The sequence below is a fragment of the Carlito syrichta genome, unplaced genomic scaffold (genome assembly GCF_000164805.1).
Source record: "Carlito syrichta isolate Samal-C Ts95f unplaced genomic scaffold, Tarsius_syrichta-2.0.1 Scaffold303113, whole genome shotgun sequence".
Taxonomy (NCBI): Eukaryota; Metazoa; Chordata; class Mammalia; order Primates; family Tarsiidae; genus Carlito; species Carlito syrichta.
Genome location: NW_007247209.1, coordinates 463729 through 480727, shown reverse-complemented (window position 1 = coordinate 480727; position 16999 = coordinate 463729). Strand labels below are relative to the sequence as shown.

The 16999-nt window shown below is 56.2% G+C and overlaps 1 protein-coding gene across 1 annotated transcript; it reads left to right on the top strand.

Moving 5' to 3' along the window:
* Positions 1-774: 774 nt before the first annotated feature.
* On the top strand, positions 775-10010 carry KLHL30 (kelch like family member 30). Its single transcript, XM_008057735.2, has 7 exons — positions 775-1612; positions 2872-3004; positions 4855-4941; positions 5513-5668; positions 6872-7060; positions 8063-8208; positions 9658-10010. The coding sequence occupies exons 1-7, from the start codon at positions 839-841 to the stop codon at positions 9907-9909; spliced, it is 1737 nt and encodes a 578-aa protein (XP_008055926.1). The 5' UTR covers positions 775-838; the 3' UTR covers positions 9910-10010.
* The last annotated feature ends 6989 nt before the right edge of the window (positions 10011-16999 follow it).

The window sequence follows — 16999 nt, the reverse complement described above, 5'->3', positions numbered from 1 at the left end:
AAGCTTTCTGTGCCTCAGTTTCCCCTACTGTAAAAGGGGCAATGATAGCACCTACCCAACAGGACTGTTGTGAGGTGGAGTGCTTAATGCACGGGCAAGGCTGGGGCATGGCCTGGCATGTGGGAGCACTGAGGGACCACACGCTGGTGCAGCAAGGTAGCTGGAGCCCCTTTCACCAAAAGTCTCTCAATCAGCAGATGAGGAAACTGAGGACCAGAAAGGCACATGGCTCACCCAAGGTCACCCAGCAAGGTTATGGCAGGCAGAGGGTGAGAATAAGTGGGGGTAGGAAACCCCTCAAAAGCCCTCCAGTGGCTTCCTAGTAATGTTGGATCTGGGACAGAGGAAGTCTCCAGGGAGTTTGGGTGCCTCAGGGGCCCCCTGTCTGTCCTGTGTAGCCCAGAGCTGTGGAGGAGGTCCAGAACTTGAGTTCTCTTACTGGCCCTGTCTTGTCCTGAATGCCTTCAGGATGCCCACTCTTTACTCTCTGTCCCCCTACAGGTAGGGTGTCTGGAACGAAGCAGGTCTCCCTCCCACCCTCTCTGAGCTTCAACTTTCTCACTGTAAAATAGGAATGGCACGTGTCCCTAGCTTGCAGGGTAACAGGGGTGGGTTAAGTGAGATGGTGGATGAAGGGATTTGAACATTGTCCGTGTTCAGCCTATGCTTGTTGACATAAAGGATGGATGGACAGATGGTGGCGCGGATGGGTCACTTGGATGGATGAGACCTGCCCCCCCTTGCCTGACTCTGCTCTTCTCTCTCCCAGGAGCTCAGGCAGCTCCAACCACTTCTTCCCCGTGAGCGAGCAGGCCGCCAAAGGTGTGCTGTGGGTGTCATGGTGCGGAACGTGGACGACCTGGATTTCCACCTGCCCTCGCACGCACAGGACATGCTGGATGGCCTGCAGCGGCTGCGTTCGCAGCCCAAGCTGGCCGACGTCACGCTGCTGGTAGGCGGCCGGGAGCTGCCGTGCCACCGCGGCCTTCTGGCGCTGAGCAGCCCCTACTTCCATGCCATGTTTGCAGGCGACTTCGCCGAGAGCTTCTCGGCACGTGTGGAGCTGCGGGATGTGGAGCCGGCCACGGTGGGGCAGCTGGTGGACTTCGTGTACACGGGCCGGCTGACCATCACGCAGGGTAACGTGGAGGCACTGACACGCACAGCCGCGCGCCTTCACTTCCCTGCCGTGCAGAAGGTCTGCGGCCGCTACCTGCAGCAGCAGCTGGACGCCGCCAACTGCCTGGGCATCTGCGAGTTTGGGGAGCAGCAGGGGCTGCTGGGAGTGGCTGCCAAGGCCTGGGCCTTTCTGCGGGAGAACTTTGAGGCTGTGGCGCGTGAGGATGAGTTCCTGCAGCTGCCTCGGGACCGGCTGGCCACCTGTCTGGCCAGTGACCTGCTGCAGGTGCAGCCGGAGCAGAGCCGACTCCAGGCCCTGCTGCGCTGGGTGCGCCATGACCCACAGGCCCGGGCCTCCCACCTGCCCGAGCTGCTCGCCCTGGTGCACCTGGATGCCGTACCCAGGCCCTGCGTGCAGCAGCTGCTGGCCACGGAGCCTCTCATCCAGGAGTCAGAGGCATGCCGGGCGGCTCTGTCCCAGGGCCATGGGGAGGTGAGTGATGGGCCCAGGGGCTCCCACCCCTGGGAGGCACAAGAAGAGCCCCAGATGCCCCACCTGCAGGGGGACAGAGAGTAAAGTGTGGGCATCCTGAGGCCCCTAACCTTTCAACACTCCCTACCTCAGGTCAGTTCCCTGTGAGGGCATCACCACTCTCTAGTACAGATTGTGCACCTGTATGCACCACACCCTGGATGTGAGGGCATGGGGAACCTGGAAGTGAGGAGACAGGGAATCTGGATTCTAGGGGCATCCTTGGAGGGGCTCGCTGTCGGGGAGAGCTTTCTGGAGGAGGCAACATCTGAGCTGGGCCTCACAGGAGGGTATGAACTTGGCAAGAGGAGAAAGAGGGAAAGTCATCCAGGAAGGTGACACAGTTTTTGCACAGGCAAGGAGGCACCAACAGGCATGGCAGCCTTCCACCACCTGCCCCTGGGAAGCAGTTCAGACATTTATGGGGTGCAACTTCCTGTTTGTGGTGGCAGTGGGCCTGGCGGGCAGGGCGGGTCCTGATGAAGAAACAGGCCCTGTGTGGCTGGGACCAGGAGCTGACACGTCTCGGCTGACAGTCGGGAACTAACAGCCTGCTCTGGCTCTTTACTCCAGGGGACTCCTCTGGAGCCAAATCCCGGGACCAGATGTGCACCAGACTGGTGGCTCTCAGGCCAAGATTAAGTGGGTGGTGGGCAAAATCCTTACCCCTGTTCCCTCTGGGCACTGGCCAGTCTCAAGGGGCCGGGGGCCTGACCCCACTAGGTAGTTAGCTTGTAACTGCTGGTGGTGGGAGGCCAGGGCATCCCGTAGGAGGGGTCAGGGTGGCAGTGGGGAACAACGGAGACCTGGAGGCCCTGGGCAGTGGCTGCTTCCCGACCATCCTGTGTGTAGTATCCAGTGTTTCTTACAGGGCCAGGGCCATCCTTGTGCCTGCTGCAGGCCAGCCAAGGAGCAGGGACCCCTCCCAGGGCAGGGGGACGCTAGCGTGGACACTGGGGACAGACTCTGGGGGATGTCTTCAAAAAGCACCTGGTGACTGTGGAGAGGGCAGCAGCTTCTGTGTGGGAATACACACCATCTCTGGCCCCATGGCCCACAACAAGCATGCACACATACGTATCTGCACACGCACACACACGCATGTGCACACACATGCCGAGGCTGCCTGGCCCACATGTGGGCGCTGGCACCGAGGCAACCCCCGAGCCTTGGGTGAAGAGACCATCACTGCTGCTCTGACCTGGCCTCCCACCCCACAGGTACTGCCCGCCCTCCCACAGAAGCTGGAGGAGGTCCTGGTGGTGGTGGGCGGGCGGGCACTGGAGGAAGAGGAGGCGGCCGAGGAACCCAACCTCTGCCTCGGGAACTTTGCCTTCTACAACACTAAGGCCAGTGAGTACCCCTCCCGTACCCGGGGCCACCACCATCCCTCTGTCCTGCCCTTGTGAGCAAGGTGTTCAGAGGACAGAAAGTGCTGGAGTCCACCGTGCTGGGTGTGCCTGGGCAGAGCCTTGTCCCTCGTGGAGGCTGCAGAGGCGACTGAGGGCCACGGAAGGGGGCTTGGAGGGCACTGCCATCCCCGTCTCCAGTCCGTCTGTTATAGGCCCTGGGGGCCAATGTAGAGGGTTCCGCTGCCCAGACTGCACCTTGTGCATGGGCAGCCTGGCTGGCTGATGAGGGAACCAAGGCCCCAGGGGATGAACCGGGGGCAGGGTAAAGAGGTTCAGGCAGCCTGGAGCGTGAGTGCTTAGCTTCTGAGTCATCCCAAACGAGCTTCCACTCCTGGAAAGGTCATTTCCCCTCTCTGAGCCTCAATTTCTTCATCGGCCAAATGGGCTAGAACCTCCTCACACAGTTGTAGGGAGGCCCTGGGGAAGCACTGAGGCCAGGCCTGCCATTTGGCAGGAAAGGAGGTGTGAGAGACCCCAGCAGAAGTTCTGGAGGGCCTGTGTTGCCCCAGGCGAGCACTTTGGAAAGGGCTGATGTGGCCTGGCTAGTGTCCCGGGGCCACCGGGCAGGTTGCCTGCCGTTCCCACGGCGTCAGCCGCTGGCGGGGTCCAGGAAGTCCAAGGCTGGCTGTCCCGGGCAGGGGCTGACGAGAGGGGATTTGGGGCTGACGTCAGGAGGGAGCAGCTGTCCTTCAGGCCCAGTCAGGAGGGCAGCAGGGAGGGGGCACGCTGGCAGGAAAGGCCTGCTGACTCCTAGGCAATCCCCACCCTGGGGTGACAGAGCCATGAGTCAGGGGGACACTCAGTCCCTGACCACAATGCCAGGCTCTGCTCCCAGGGAGACCCGGAATTCCGTATGTCCCGAAAAGGTCATAAACAATAAACAGAGTCTTCCCAGGGGACATCCCCAAGGACTGGTCTCTCCCACACACACCCAAAATGTGTCAATATATAGGACTTTAACATTCCCACGCGTATTATCCCGTTTTGATTTTTCCAAAACATTTTCTCATCCCTTACCTCAGTTTACCCCATGTAGCTCCATGAGGCAGATCAGACTCAGGCACATTACTCTGCCCTTCCCAATAATAGTGACAATAATCTTGATAGCCACCATCAGCTGAGCAGTTACCTGTCATCTCATGAAGTCCCCACACTTTCTTAGGAGGCAGGATCACCAGATTCAACAAACAAGGAAACTGAGGCAGAGGTTTGTCTAAGGCCATGCTTCTGGGTCATGAGAGCGGGATCTGGACACTCCTCTGCCTGCTGCAAGGCCTGTGTCTCACCCCTTACATGCCTGGCTGCCATGGGGGTACGAAGGGTGCTCAGGATAAATGAATAAACACGTGAATGAATAAATGAATGCATGAATGAAGGAATGAACAAATGAGTGAATGAATGATGTTGGTGTTATAACCCACTAGTGAACCCACAGATCAATTAACCCATACCTCATCTGACTGAGAGGGGGCCAGATCCAGGGGCTAAATGGTCCATTCGGGGTCAATGGGGTCAACTGCAGGATCAGGGTGAGACCTCAGCCTCCAAAACCTGGGTTGCCTCTCACTGCGCCCTTGGGTATAATCCTGAGTCTAGTCTGGGTGCCAGACGCTGAGGGGTAGCATGAGGAGGTGGTGGCTACCATGCCCTAGAGCATGCAGGGCCTGCTCTGACCTTATCCCACTCGGTATCCCCCTCTAGAGCAAGACTGCTCTGCCCTGTCCCTGCCTTTCCCCACTGGTGAGAGGGACATTTCTGCACCTGAGCCCTCTGCCCCTCTCTTCCTGCCAGAGAGGTGGATGGCGCTCCCAGACTTCCCGGACTACCACAAGTGGGGTTTCTCCCTGGCGGCCTTGAACAATGACATCTATGTCACAGGTGAGCTGCTCAGGGGGACCAGCCTTGGCCAGCCAAGCCCCAAGCTCAGTATGCCATCCAAAACTAACTCTTCCCCACTCAGAGTGGTCCCTGATGGTTTAGTCAAGGCTCTTCCGTGCATGTGAAATCAAGGAAATTTAAAATCCACGGGTCACTTGTGCATGCTGGGAGCCATTCTGCATACACTGACTGATGTGGACTCAGGGCTGACCCCACTGTCCTCCTGCAGTCAGGACCTCCCAGGAAGGAACTGTTTGATGGGGGATGTGAAGAGGGTCATTCTGCTGTCTTACATCGTGGAAGTTGGGATTCCTTGTAAGATTTGGTTGGGGAAGTCCTTCCACTGATGGAGGCTTGAAACTGCTGATCTCGTCCCTTCAGTTTATGGGGATAGAGGGATCTGTCCAAAGGCACACAGCCAGACTATGCTACCCACAGTCCCACCCCTAGCTCACCACGTTGGTGGTCCAGGCCTGGCATGCGGGGAGGGGGCCAGACACTGGTATCAAGTCCCCACTGGCTCAAGACTCCAGGTAGGTAGCGCCCATGTGGACAGGACCTCTCTTGGCAGGTGGATCGCGGGGCACCAAGACGGACACCTGGTCAACCACCCAGGCCTGGTGCTTCCCGCTGAAGGAGGCTGCCTGGAAGCCCGTGGCATCCATGCTGAAGGCCCGTACCAACCACGCCAGCGCTGCACTCAACGGGGAGATCTACGCCATTGGCGGTTAGGCTTCCCCCCTCACCCCTCCCTGGGGCTGAGCTTGAGCCTCTCATCCCTGCAGCAATGGGGATGAGACCCTCATGCTGGCCTCAGGGGCCACAGAGGTGCTGTCCCCTGTTGCTGCCCTCCGGGGCCCACAGGACCCAGCCTGGGCTCCCAGCTGGGTGCCACCCCTGCTCCTCTCCCCCCACCCCTCCAACCCCCCATCCTGGGTGTCCTCCATGGCCCACTCCTAGTACTTCTGATGAGTTCCAGGATGATGAGTCAGTACCTAGAAGGAGGCCTGGCAGGAGCTGCTGGAGGGGATGGCCACACTCACTCCAGACAGAGCCTGGGACTCGGCCCTCAGCTCGGGGTCAGGGAAGCAACCCCCCTGATGAGGGGACCCACAGTGACCCTTTTATGGTTGCTTTCATTCCACCTATCCCCCGGCACCCAGAAGTTGCCCCAAAGGACTCGCTGGTCAGGGGAATGTTGAAAACTGAAATGCAGGTGGCTCCAAAGCTCTGTAGGCAACATACTGGCCCGGAGGCCACTCTTAGTGCCCCAACTGTCCTAGTCATCCCTTTGTCTCTCAGTGGCTACTGTGTCCCCAGCCAGAGCACAAAAAGCACACATGGTTCCCAAGCCCAGGACACTGTGAGGTTCCCAGTTCTCCAGGAGGCCAAGGCCAGGGCCCCATGAGAGCAGGGTATGCCCTCCCTCTCCACATGGGGCCCCATCATTGTCACATTCAGACTCTATCTGGGACTTGTGAGGGCCAGGACTGCCTATAGCTCCAGGGTCTTACATCTTACAACCCACCCCTCCCAGGGCTGACTTCCTCCATTCCAGTACAAAACTGGAATGAATGAATGCGTGAGTGAACAAATGAATGAGTTTCCTGTGTGGCAGGCCTGGGAGTGGGCAGCCCTCTGAGGCTCCATCTCTCACTCTGGAGTGGGGCATCTCCAGGTCCAAGTACCCACCAGTGACACCACCTCCTGGCAGTGTGGCCTTGGGCAGGCGCCCTCACCTCTCAGAGCCTCAGCTTCCCAGTCTGTGAAATGGGGATAGCTCTCCAGGCTCCCGAGGGCATGCCCTTCTCTCCCTCTCGAGGTACCAGGGTGGGCCCCCGACTCTGAGTCTCCAAGAACCCTCTCGTCGCCTGCCCCCCGAGCCCTGACCCCCCACTCAGCCCAGACACCACCACCCTGACCCCTGCAGGCACCACCCTGGATGTGGTGGAGGTGGAGAGCTATGACCCCTACACGGACAGCTGGACGCCAATCAGCCCAGCTCTCAAATATGTCAGCAACTTCTCAGCCGCCGGCTGCCAGGGCCGGCTCTACCTGGTGGGCTCCAGCGCCTCCAAGTACAACGCTCTGGCCCTGCAGTGCTACAACCCTGTCACAGGTGGGCAGGGCAAGGCCCAGGGGATGGAAGACAGATGACCATGGGCCCCCTATGAATGGCCAATCCCATCACAGTGAGGTTGGGGTGGCTCCCGAGCACAGAAGGGGCTGGGGAGAGGGTGGGGATAGCCACAGACCTCTCACAAAGGGTCACGGCCCCATAAGAAATGGGTCAGATAGCGGAGAAAGGCAGGGGCCACAGCAACCAGAAGAACAAGGGCAGGGTGTCACCTCCACAGAATCACTGCCCCATTCCAGCCTAGAAGCTGGCTGTGTGTCTGCCCTGCCCAGGCCGCACACAGCAGCTGAAGTTCCCAGCCACCCAGGTCCTGGAAGCTGCCTGGCTGCTTGTCCATCTGGCCTCATGGGCCAGGAGCAGTGACCCCTGACCTCTAAGGTCCCATGTTTGAGTTTGGGATCTGGACTCTATGCTGGCGTTTGAAGCCCAGCTCCGCTCTCCTGAGCTCACCACCCCCACCCTGCCTGCCCCCAGCCTGGTCTCTAGATCTGCTTTGCCCTCTGGAGAATGGAGGTGGTGATGGGGCCCATTTGGCTGTGGGGGTGTTAGGACTCCGCGAGAAATAACTGGGCCCACCTGGTTACCAGATACGGGATAGAACAGGGTGGGGACTGGGCAGGGAGGAGGCAGAGGCCCTGCAGTCCCTCATCAGGGTGAGGTGTGTGTGGGAAGGGGGCGGTGACAACCAGAGCAAAGCCCCCTCCTGAGGGTGAGATTCCCCAGGGACCCCTGCACCCTTCACATGCCCCTTTCCTGTGGTGCGTCTGTGTGAGGAGGCTGCTGTCCCCTCCTTTCCCAAAGGGAGAGAGCCAGGCTAGGTGAGGGGCAGGGCATGGTGCCTGACAGTTGTACCACCAGGCTCACTCCCATTTTACAGATGAGTCCACAGAGGTTCCGAGAGGTGCCTCGCCCTCAGTCCCTCATGAGGGGGAGCCCGACTTGGTGACCCTGGTGACGGTGGCCCTGGTGCCGTATCCCCCACAGATGCATGGAGTGTGATCGCCTCGCCCTTCCTGCCCAAGTACCTGTCCTCGCCACGCTGTGCCGCGCTGCATGGGGCGCTCTACCTTATCGGGGACAACACCAAGAAGGTCTATGTGTACGACCCCGGGGCTAACCTCTGGCAGAAGGTAGGCCTCACTCCCTGCTGGGACTCCAGACACCAGAGAGCAGGGATAGGGAAGGGGAAGGTGCAGGCCTGGGGTCTCTCCCCAGAACACAAGGCGATAGCGGTGTCCAGGCCCAAGTCCCCTTGAGGACAGGAGAGATGATGAGGGTGGGAGCACGTGGCCTGTGGATTGCTAGTCCCCAGTGCTCTGTCTCCTGCACATCCATCTTCCTGGAGAGAAATGACTTGTCATTCTCGGGGAGCAAAACTAGGTTCAACCAGCTGGTGCTTCAGGGATCAAGAGAGAGGGAGTGACCTGTTCCTGGGGTGGTGGAGCAGCCAGCCTCTAGGCTCTCCCATTGCCTAAAGCACCATCCCACGATATCCCTCCCCCATTTTGGCCATCGGTCCCAGGGGAGTTGGTGGGAGGCAGCTATGTCTTCTGAGCAGCCTCCCTGGAAGAGACGGGACAGTGCCCAGGAGGCCCGTGATGGGTCTCGGCACTGAGTCGGATGTCCTGGGCCCACTCCCTCACTCCATCTCCCTGCCCACCCCCTCTCATCCCACCTCAAGATTCTCAGTCCCTGGAGGCTGAAAAGGTAGCACTCCTCCCTGCAGCCACCCCAGGAGGCTGTACCAGCCAGATGGGTGACAGCAGGGCCTCTGCAAATCTGCTGCCCACAGCTGTCCCCTGGCGTCAATGTTCAGCTGACCCAAGGCCCCTATTACAGCGGTGGAACAGGTGCGGGGTGGGCCCTGCCAGGTCAGCTTCTTCCTGGGCCCTTCAGCTGGGTCACAGCCTGACCTCTCCCAGGCCCATGTCGCTGTTCTGGGCTGAGGTCCTAGCACTGCGGGACTCCACTCTGCCCTCTTCAGGCCTAGGGGCAGGGGCGGCCACCAGCTACTGCCTTCACCTGGAGACCACAGACAGGCCTCACTCTATCTGCCCATCCCGGGCTCCTCCCAAAGTGTCACATCCCTCTTCAACCTCTGAGAAGCTGCTGGCCCTCACCCCACAACCCCTTCCAGGGCATCCCTGAGGCCACAGGCTGGAGCAAGAGGTGAAATGTGTAGCGAGGGGTCCCATGGTAGGCATGGCCTCCCTGGGTGTCTGTTGGCACTGGGCCACACCTGACTCCTCTGACAAAGCTGCTGTGAAGCTAAGGTTCAGCCTAGATCTCTCTAGAAGGCATCTCAGGCCTCATGGCCCCCTCTGACTCCAGGGAGCTGAAAACGTCATCCTGCCAGATGAAGGTCGGAGAGGGGAACGTTGGGTCTTTTCACTAAAGGGAGAGTCTGAGGAAGCTACAGGTGGCCTGGGGGTGAGCTTCCCAGGGAGCTGGTGACCTAGTGCCCTGGATGGGATGTCAAGTCAGGTGGCTGGCTGTCCTCTCTGCCTGTTCCCTGCCCCCACCGAGGGCACCCATCTCTCCAGTCATCTGCTGGACACTGACAGGCTGACCATCTACAGGTGCAGTCCCAGCACAGTCTGCACGAGAATGGCGCCCTGGTGCCACTGGGGGATGCATTGTACGTGACAGGCGGCCGCTGGCAGGGCATGGACGGTGACTATCATGTGGAGATGGAGGCCTACAACACTGTGCGTGATGCCTGGACCCGCCATGGCGCCCTGCCCCGCCTTTGGCTCTACCACGGGGCTTCTGCAGTCTTTCTAGACGTCTCCAAGTGGACCCAGCCCTTCAGCCCTGCCCAGGAGCCCTAAGGCAGGGAGGGCATCCCGAGGAAGGGGATCCCCAGAGCAGCTCTTTATCACCCCTGTGGACTGGCCTTTTATTTTTGCTTGTTTGTTCCCTCGGAGCTGCTCTCCCCTCCAGGGCTGGGGCCACAAGGGGTCTTCAGATGGTACTGCTCAGAGGACATAGCCTCCATATCTGGAGCCACCACACCAAACTCTTGTGCTGAGCTGTGACAAGGGCACCTGAGCTCTGGACACCTGCTGCCCATTGGGGTTGCCAAGACTTCGGGCAAAGGAACCGGGATGGCATTCTCAGGACTCGTGTGTATTCCGAACATCAGCTGTTCCTGCCTCTGGGCCCCAGCAGTGGCTTTCTGAGCGGTTGCACAAATGTGAGGGGATTGCAGAGTGACTCACAGCGGTGTGGGATGGCCAGTAGCCTCCCCAGTCTGGGCTTCAGGCTCAGTGTCCACCCACATGGGACTGGCTCATTAAGCTTTAGGCTATCCCAACCCCAGCCTCTGCTTATTGGTGCTGTGTGTCTTTTTCTAGGGACAAAGGTGTCCCCACCAGACTCTTCCACCAGGAAGGCAGCCTACACAGAGGCACCAGGAAGGAGGGAGGTGGGCAGAGTGGGGAAGGGGAATCCTAGGAGATGAGCAGCAGAGGGTGCTCTCTAAGGGCTTTCCTCTGTTTCTTGGGGCAATTTGCATCAAAACAAAGTCTCTTCATCAGATTGAAATTCCCCAGTGGAAGAGGCCCATCCAGGGAGCCTGCCAGGATTTCTGGGAATGGCTATTGGGTGCGTTGGTAGCTTGCTCCTAGCAGCCTCATGAAAGAAGGTGGTGGATGGCCTCAGATGGGTTCCCTTCCCAGCACGTGGCTTGACTCTGGGTGGCTCAGGCCTTCCCAGAGTCTCTGCGTCTGACTGGGACCCGTGCAGGACTGATTCACCTGCCTTTGTAACCAGGAAGAAAATAAAGGACTCTCCCTGGGTGCCAAGTGGCATGTCCTTGCTGTCATAGGCTCAGAGGACACCAGGCTGCAAGTTAGGAGTTGGGCCCAACTGTGTGCCAGCCCTGGTACTGAGCCATGAAGTCCTTGGGAATCTCCGTTTCCCTTGGATCTGGGTTTCCTCTCCAAGGTTAGCCCATGGGCTCCTCCTGGAACCCAGCTGGGGACAGAGGGCCTCTGATATCCCTGGGTTCTGAGGACAGGAATCTCGGGTCTGTCCTGCTTCTGTAGGTCAGGATCCACTTTGTTCCAGACCTGATCTCTCATGCCCCTCTCTTATGGGAGCATTGGGTTGACCCCTGATAGTCTGAACAGAGTGGAGCCTCTGGATGTCCCTAAAGGAACAAGACCCCAGACCTGAGAAAACCTTCATCAGCTGGTAGATTGGGTGAAAACAAGGGTAAGGGTTACTAGGACCCTTGATTCTGCTTCTGTATGGAAATCTCCCAAATGTTTTCTATACAGTTATCGAAGGAGGATAGCAAGACTCAATATAAACCATTTTCGCAAAAATAAAAAATAAAAATAAATACTCGAACTGTCAAAATAGACATCCTGTGATCACAGAAGAGATGAAAGGGTGGTATGCTAGGGTAAGGCCGCTCTTTGCTCCTGTTGTCTCTTGTGGGAATGAGGACCACCCCCAGGGTAGGAACACGTGCCAATCCAGGGCCTGGCCCTCAGCTTTGGGGCACCAAACTGTACCTCTTCTGATCAGCTGTTCTCCCTATTCAGAGGGCCATTATATTCTTCTGAGTTCCAGGAGGAAAGAGACGGCCACTGGGTTAAGGAGAGTTTCATAGAGGGCCAGTTCCAGGCTGTGGCAGGGTGAAGGGAACCAGGGCAGGGCTGGAGTGGCTCCTCAGAACAGCGACAGAGGGTTCCTTTCAGAAAATGCTCACTCACCAAGGAATGTTCACGGGGCAGCCAAGGCATCCTCTTCCATCATCAAAATCCCCAGGATAACAAGGACTCATTAGAAGGTCTGGGACCAATATGGCCTGGTGCAGTGACTCACACCTGTAATCCCAGCATTTTGGGAGGCTGAGGCAGAAGAATCGCTTGAGCCCAGGAGTTCGAGATCAGCCTGGGCAACATAGTGAGACCCCGTCTCTACAAAAAATTTTTTAAAAGGAGCCAGGTGTGGTGGTGCATGATGGTAATCTCAGCTACTTGGGAGGCTAAGGTAGAAGGTTTGCCTGAGCCCAGTAGGTTGAGACTGCCGTGAGCTGTGATTATGCCATTGCACTCCAGACCCTGTCTTTAAAAAAAATTTTTTTTAAGGTTTGCTACTAATATGGGCTTCTAGAAAGGAGAATGAATAGTCTTGTAACTATGCCTCCTCCTTCAGGGCAAGGGAAGCCGCAGATACAGACTCCAAAAAACTGTTCAGAGAGGGCCACTGAGGAGCTGGAACCTTGGCTAAGGGAATGCAACCACTGCCCCCGGTGACCCAGCAAGGAAGAGACGGCAGAATAGATTCTCCACCCTCACTCTCTGACCTGCCCCCAGTCTCCTGCTAGTCCCTCCTACTGGTCAAACCCTACCAGGATTCAGAGGCAGGAGAGGCCATTGACAGGCTGTAGAGGCCACCCTGTGGGACAGAGAATAGGTGGAGAAGGTGACCAGGTCAGACAGAAGGTCGCCAGCACACTTGTCAGACACTCATGAGCCTCTCACAGAAAAGGGACACTAAGGTGCTCACTCACCAAGGAATGTCCATGTGGCTGTCAAGGTTCTCTTCCATCATCAAAGTCCCTGGGAAAACAAGGACTCATTAGAAGGTTTAGGGCTAATATGGGCTTCTAGAAAGGGGAATGGATAGCCTTGGAATGTGCAAAAACCCCCAGCTCCCTGGGAGTGTGGGGTAGTGAAACTTGCCTCCTCAGCCCAACAGCGCTCATGTGTGTCAGGTGAGTGCATTTTGTCTTTCCCATGGAGGATGCTGGGTAAACTGAGGCACCTCAGCAGACCCCAGTCTTTAGTGAGCACACCATACCCTCAGAAGCCAGGCCTAGCACAGCCAATTCAGGCTGAGCTCACTTTGGTTCCCAGGCAAGCTGGGGTCCAGGGATGCTTCTGGCCACTTGCACCAGACTTGGGTTTTCCAACACCTCTCAGACAAGTCCCCTTTATTATCGAGCATCTTCGCTGTTCCAGGCAGGAACAGTGATTGCTGGACTCAGGCTATTGACACCCTCACGTCACTGTAATTAAATGGGCTGGTCACCTGGCAGTTCTCTATAGTCACTCTAGAGCACTACTCTATCTGTTGGTCAATCAGTTGACCCAGTTGAAAGCACGAGTATTGACTTCAAATATTCCAGTGACTTCAGAAGAGGGATGCTCACAGCCACAAGCCACATGCCACCTCCTCCGGGGCTGTGTCCTTTGTCTTTTTTTTTTTTTTTTTTTTTTTTTTTTGAGTTAGAGTCTCACTCTGTCACCCAGGCTGGAGTGCAGTGGCACACTCACGGCTACCACAGCCTCGACCTGCTGGGCTCAGGCGATCCTTCTGCCTCAGCATTCCAAGCAGTTAGAACTACAGGTGTGTGCCACCACACTCGGCTAATTTGTAGAGATTAGGTCTCACCAAGTTGTCCAGGCTGAACTCAAACCCCTGGCTTGAGCTACCACGCCCAGTGTGTTCTTCATCTTTAATCTCCAGTGCCCAGAGTAGTGCCAGCTGCTCAGCCTGAGTGTGGCTGCTGGTGCTGTGTGTGCCACTGGTTCTCCTGGGCTCCCCAGCACCAGACATGGGAGGAAGGAAGAGAGAGCAGCCAGGTATGATGATGCTGATTCATCGAAGAACAATGTAGACTGTGACCAGAATCTTCATGGGGAAAGGAATTCCACTTTGGAATGTATACCCCAGGAGCCATTGCAACTTTTTCAAAGCTAACAGACTGCCCCAGGCACTTCCAGGGTGAAGGGCTGGGATTATTTGATCACTATCACACTTAAGAATGCATCCTCCTGGCTAGGGGCTGTGACTCATGCCTATAATACCAGCGCTTAGCCAGACGTGGTGGCTCACGCCTGTAATCTCAGCATTTTTGGAGGCAGAGGTGAGAGGATTGCCTGAGTCCAGGGGTTCAAGGCCAGCCTGGGCAATTTGGAGAGCCCTCATCTCTACAATAAATCAAAAAATTAGCCAGGCATGGTAGCACATGCCTGTGGTTCCAGCTACTTGGAAGGCTGAGGTGGAAGGATCACCTGAGCCCAGGAGGTTGAGGCTGTGGTGGCCATGAGCGTGCCACTGCCCTCCAATTTGGGTGACAGAGTAAGACTCCTACTCAAAAGAAAAAAAATACTAACATTTTGGAAGACTGAGGCAGGAGGATTGCTTAAGCCCAGGAATTCAAAACAAGCCTGAGCAACATAGAAAGAACTTGTCTCGACAAAAAATAAGCTGAGCACGGTGGCACACACCTGTAGTCCCAGCCACTTGGGAGACTGATGTGGAAGGATTGCCTGAGCTCAGGAGGTTGAGGTTGAGGTGAGCCATGATCATGTCACTGCACTCCAGCCTGGGGAGATAGAGTGAGACTCCGACTCAAAAAAAGAATATGATTCTTAGCAAAATGGGAAACAGAACCATCAGTTTCTACTCTCTTGCATTAAACCGAGAGGCAAACTAAAGAATTTTTTAAAAGTTAATTTATTGAAAACATGTAGACAATTAGCAGAGATTAACCCAAGAGACACTCTGGGTAGAAGTGGGAAAGAATATATTCCCTGATAGGCCTGAGGTTGCCCACACACCCTCCAGGATGACACAGTTCATTCTTGGCACTTGGCCCTGTGCCTGGCATGTCACAGGGACTGAGTAAATGCTCACTGAATTGACTAGAATCTGTGGGTTCCTCGGAGCTACTGACCTCAAGCTGTGGGGGCCAGGCCAGCCGTGGTTACGTTCGGTGACTCCAGAACCTTGGGCCCATCCCAAGATCTGAGCCTCAGTTTCCTCATCTGTGCAATGGGAATAATCCCATGATGAGATGTCGTGGGCTTGGAAGGTTCTGGTAAGCAGCAAAGGCTGCCTGCCTGCCTGTCGGGAGGCCACACAACAAGCTGACTTCAGGCTCCCACTGTTTTCGGGGGCAAAGGGAGCTTTTATTCCCATGACTTCATCGGCAAAGGTCCTTCCTTTGGAGGAAGAGAGGAGAGTGGGAACGGCTTGGCTGCATCAGGCTGCTGGGAAGCCAGGCTGAGGCCGTGACATGAGGGCACAAGAATGAGGATTAGATTTCAGTCAGGCGTGAAGGCGTGTGGGGGAGGCTGCCTCCCTCTTTGCCCGGTTCCATTCTGTGGCCACTCACTCAGTACTTCCACCCTGGGATTCACTGACTGGCCCCAGATGCCAGCACACTTCTGAACTGGGGGCTGCTCCTGCAAGGGGCGGGGACAGGGCCATGGGACCCTGTTTCTGGTGCTCCTTGATCTGTGGGACTCTTTGCTAAGCTCCACTTTCCTCTGAAGCTGTTTTGAAATGTGACCCCAGAAACACACAGGGGTCCTACCTGAAGGCCCAAGCCCTCTTCACTTCCAGGCCAGGCGGTGTCATCACCTCTGGATTGTGTTGCAGGAGGCTGCACTAGTACCAGAACCGATTTGATTTGGGCCCTCTGGCAGGGCATATGACATCACTAGGATTGTTCATTGTTTGGGAAAATAACTGGTTTTCACATGGTAACAGCTTCTGGCCTCAATGCTGGGGCCCCCCACTGCGAAGGGGAATGACGTCACATGAACATCTTAAGTATCACATTCCCCAAATCAGGGCCCCTCATCCCGCATGTCTCTGGTGTTGCCAAAGGTGATGGAGCCTTAGCCTCCCTTTCCCGGGGGTGCAGGTCGGGCCAAAACTGTCTACCCACAGGGAATTCTGCACCTGAGGGATACCTGGTCCTCATAGGGAAAAGACACAGCTGTGTTTTCTTCCATAATGTCCAAACTCATCACGTAGCTCATAGTTCAGACCAACTAGAATAGGAGGAACCCAAACAGGCAAAGCACATGGCTGTGAAGATGTAATCACACAGCCTCTGCCCGGGTTGTGTCCTGGGGCTAGCCGCCCACCTCTCTGGGCTAATCAGTGGAGTCTGTGAAAATCGAATGAGGTGCTGAGTGTGGATGTGTTTTTCCAGAAGCAAGAAGGTACCAGTCACAGAGCTATATCTCCCAGGGACAGGAACTCCTCTCTACCAGCAGGCTGCAGTTTTTGGCCAAGAGAACACCCATAGATAAGTCCCCCAAAAGAAGTGAAACTGAACACAATTTTAACTCGTAACCCTAAGCATATGCCCCAGAATGTGAATGTCATGTTAAAACATGTGACAAAATTCCACATGCCAGGCTTTTTTTTTTTTTAGTTGGAGTCTCACTCTGTGGCCCAGGTTGGAGCTCAGTGGCATGCTTACAGCCACCACATCCTCAACCTGCTGGGCTCTGGCAGTCCTTCCGCCTCAGTCTTCCAAGTAGCTGGAACTACAGGCGTGCACTAACATGCCCGGCTTATTTTCTGATTTACTGTAGAGACGAGGTCTCACCAAGTTGCCCAGGCTGGTCTTAAACCCCTGAGCTCAGATAGTCCTCTCACCTCGGCCTCCCAAAGTACTGGAATTACTGACTTGAGCCACCACACCTGGACCATGCCAGGCTTGTTAACAGACATTACACTGGGGCCAGAAATGAACACCCACCAGAGAAATCCTCAATTCTTTGAGGGCTTTGCCACAACATCCTCCCTTCTATGCGTGGATTTGGGAGCAGATGTCCTTAATTGTGACAAACCTGATGAATGTTTGCAGATGAAATATGTTCAGATACTTTGTTAAGTACATATTACATAAGCCAGAATTTCTCAAGTGTGTTCTTAGAGATGCAACTTCTACAGGAATTAAAATGTTTTCATCCCACTAGTAATTGAAAAAAAAAAATCTGTGGCTTCTGAAGGTAGGACTTCTATCCTGCAGTCCTAGTCTGCCTTTGAAAGACACCTTCAGAGCTGGGCATGGTGGTTCACACCTATAGTACCAGCACTTTGGGCCGGGCTCGGTGGCTCAGCCTGTAATCCCGTGCCTTTGGGAGGCTGAGGTGA

Bases quoted from the DNA above. Each gene is read 5' to 3' on its own strand.
- KLHL30 (XM_008057735.2), top strand. From the start codon at position 839: ATGGTGCGGAACGTGGACGACCTGGATTTCCACCTGCCCTCGCACGCA. The intron at 1,613-2,871 runs GTGAGTGATGGG...CCCACCCCACAG, and splicing joins TGTCCCAGGGCCATGGGGAG to GTACTGCCCGCCCTCCCACA. The intron at 5,669-6,871 runs GTTAGGCTTCCC...TGACCCCTGCAG, and splicing joins GGAGATCTACGCCATTGGCG to GCACCACCCTGGATGTGGTG.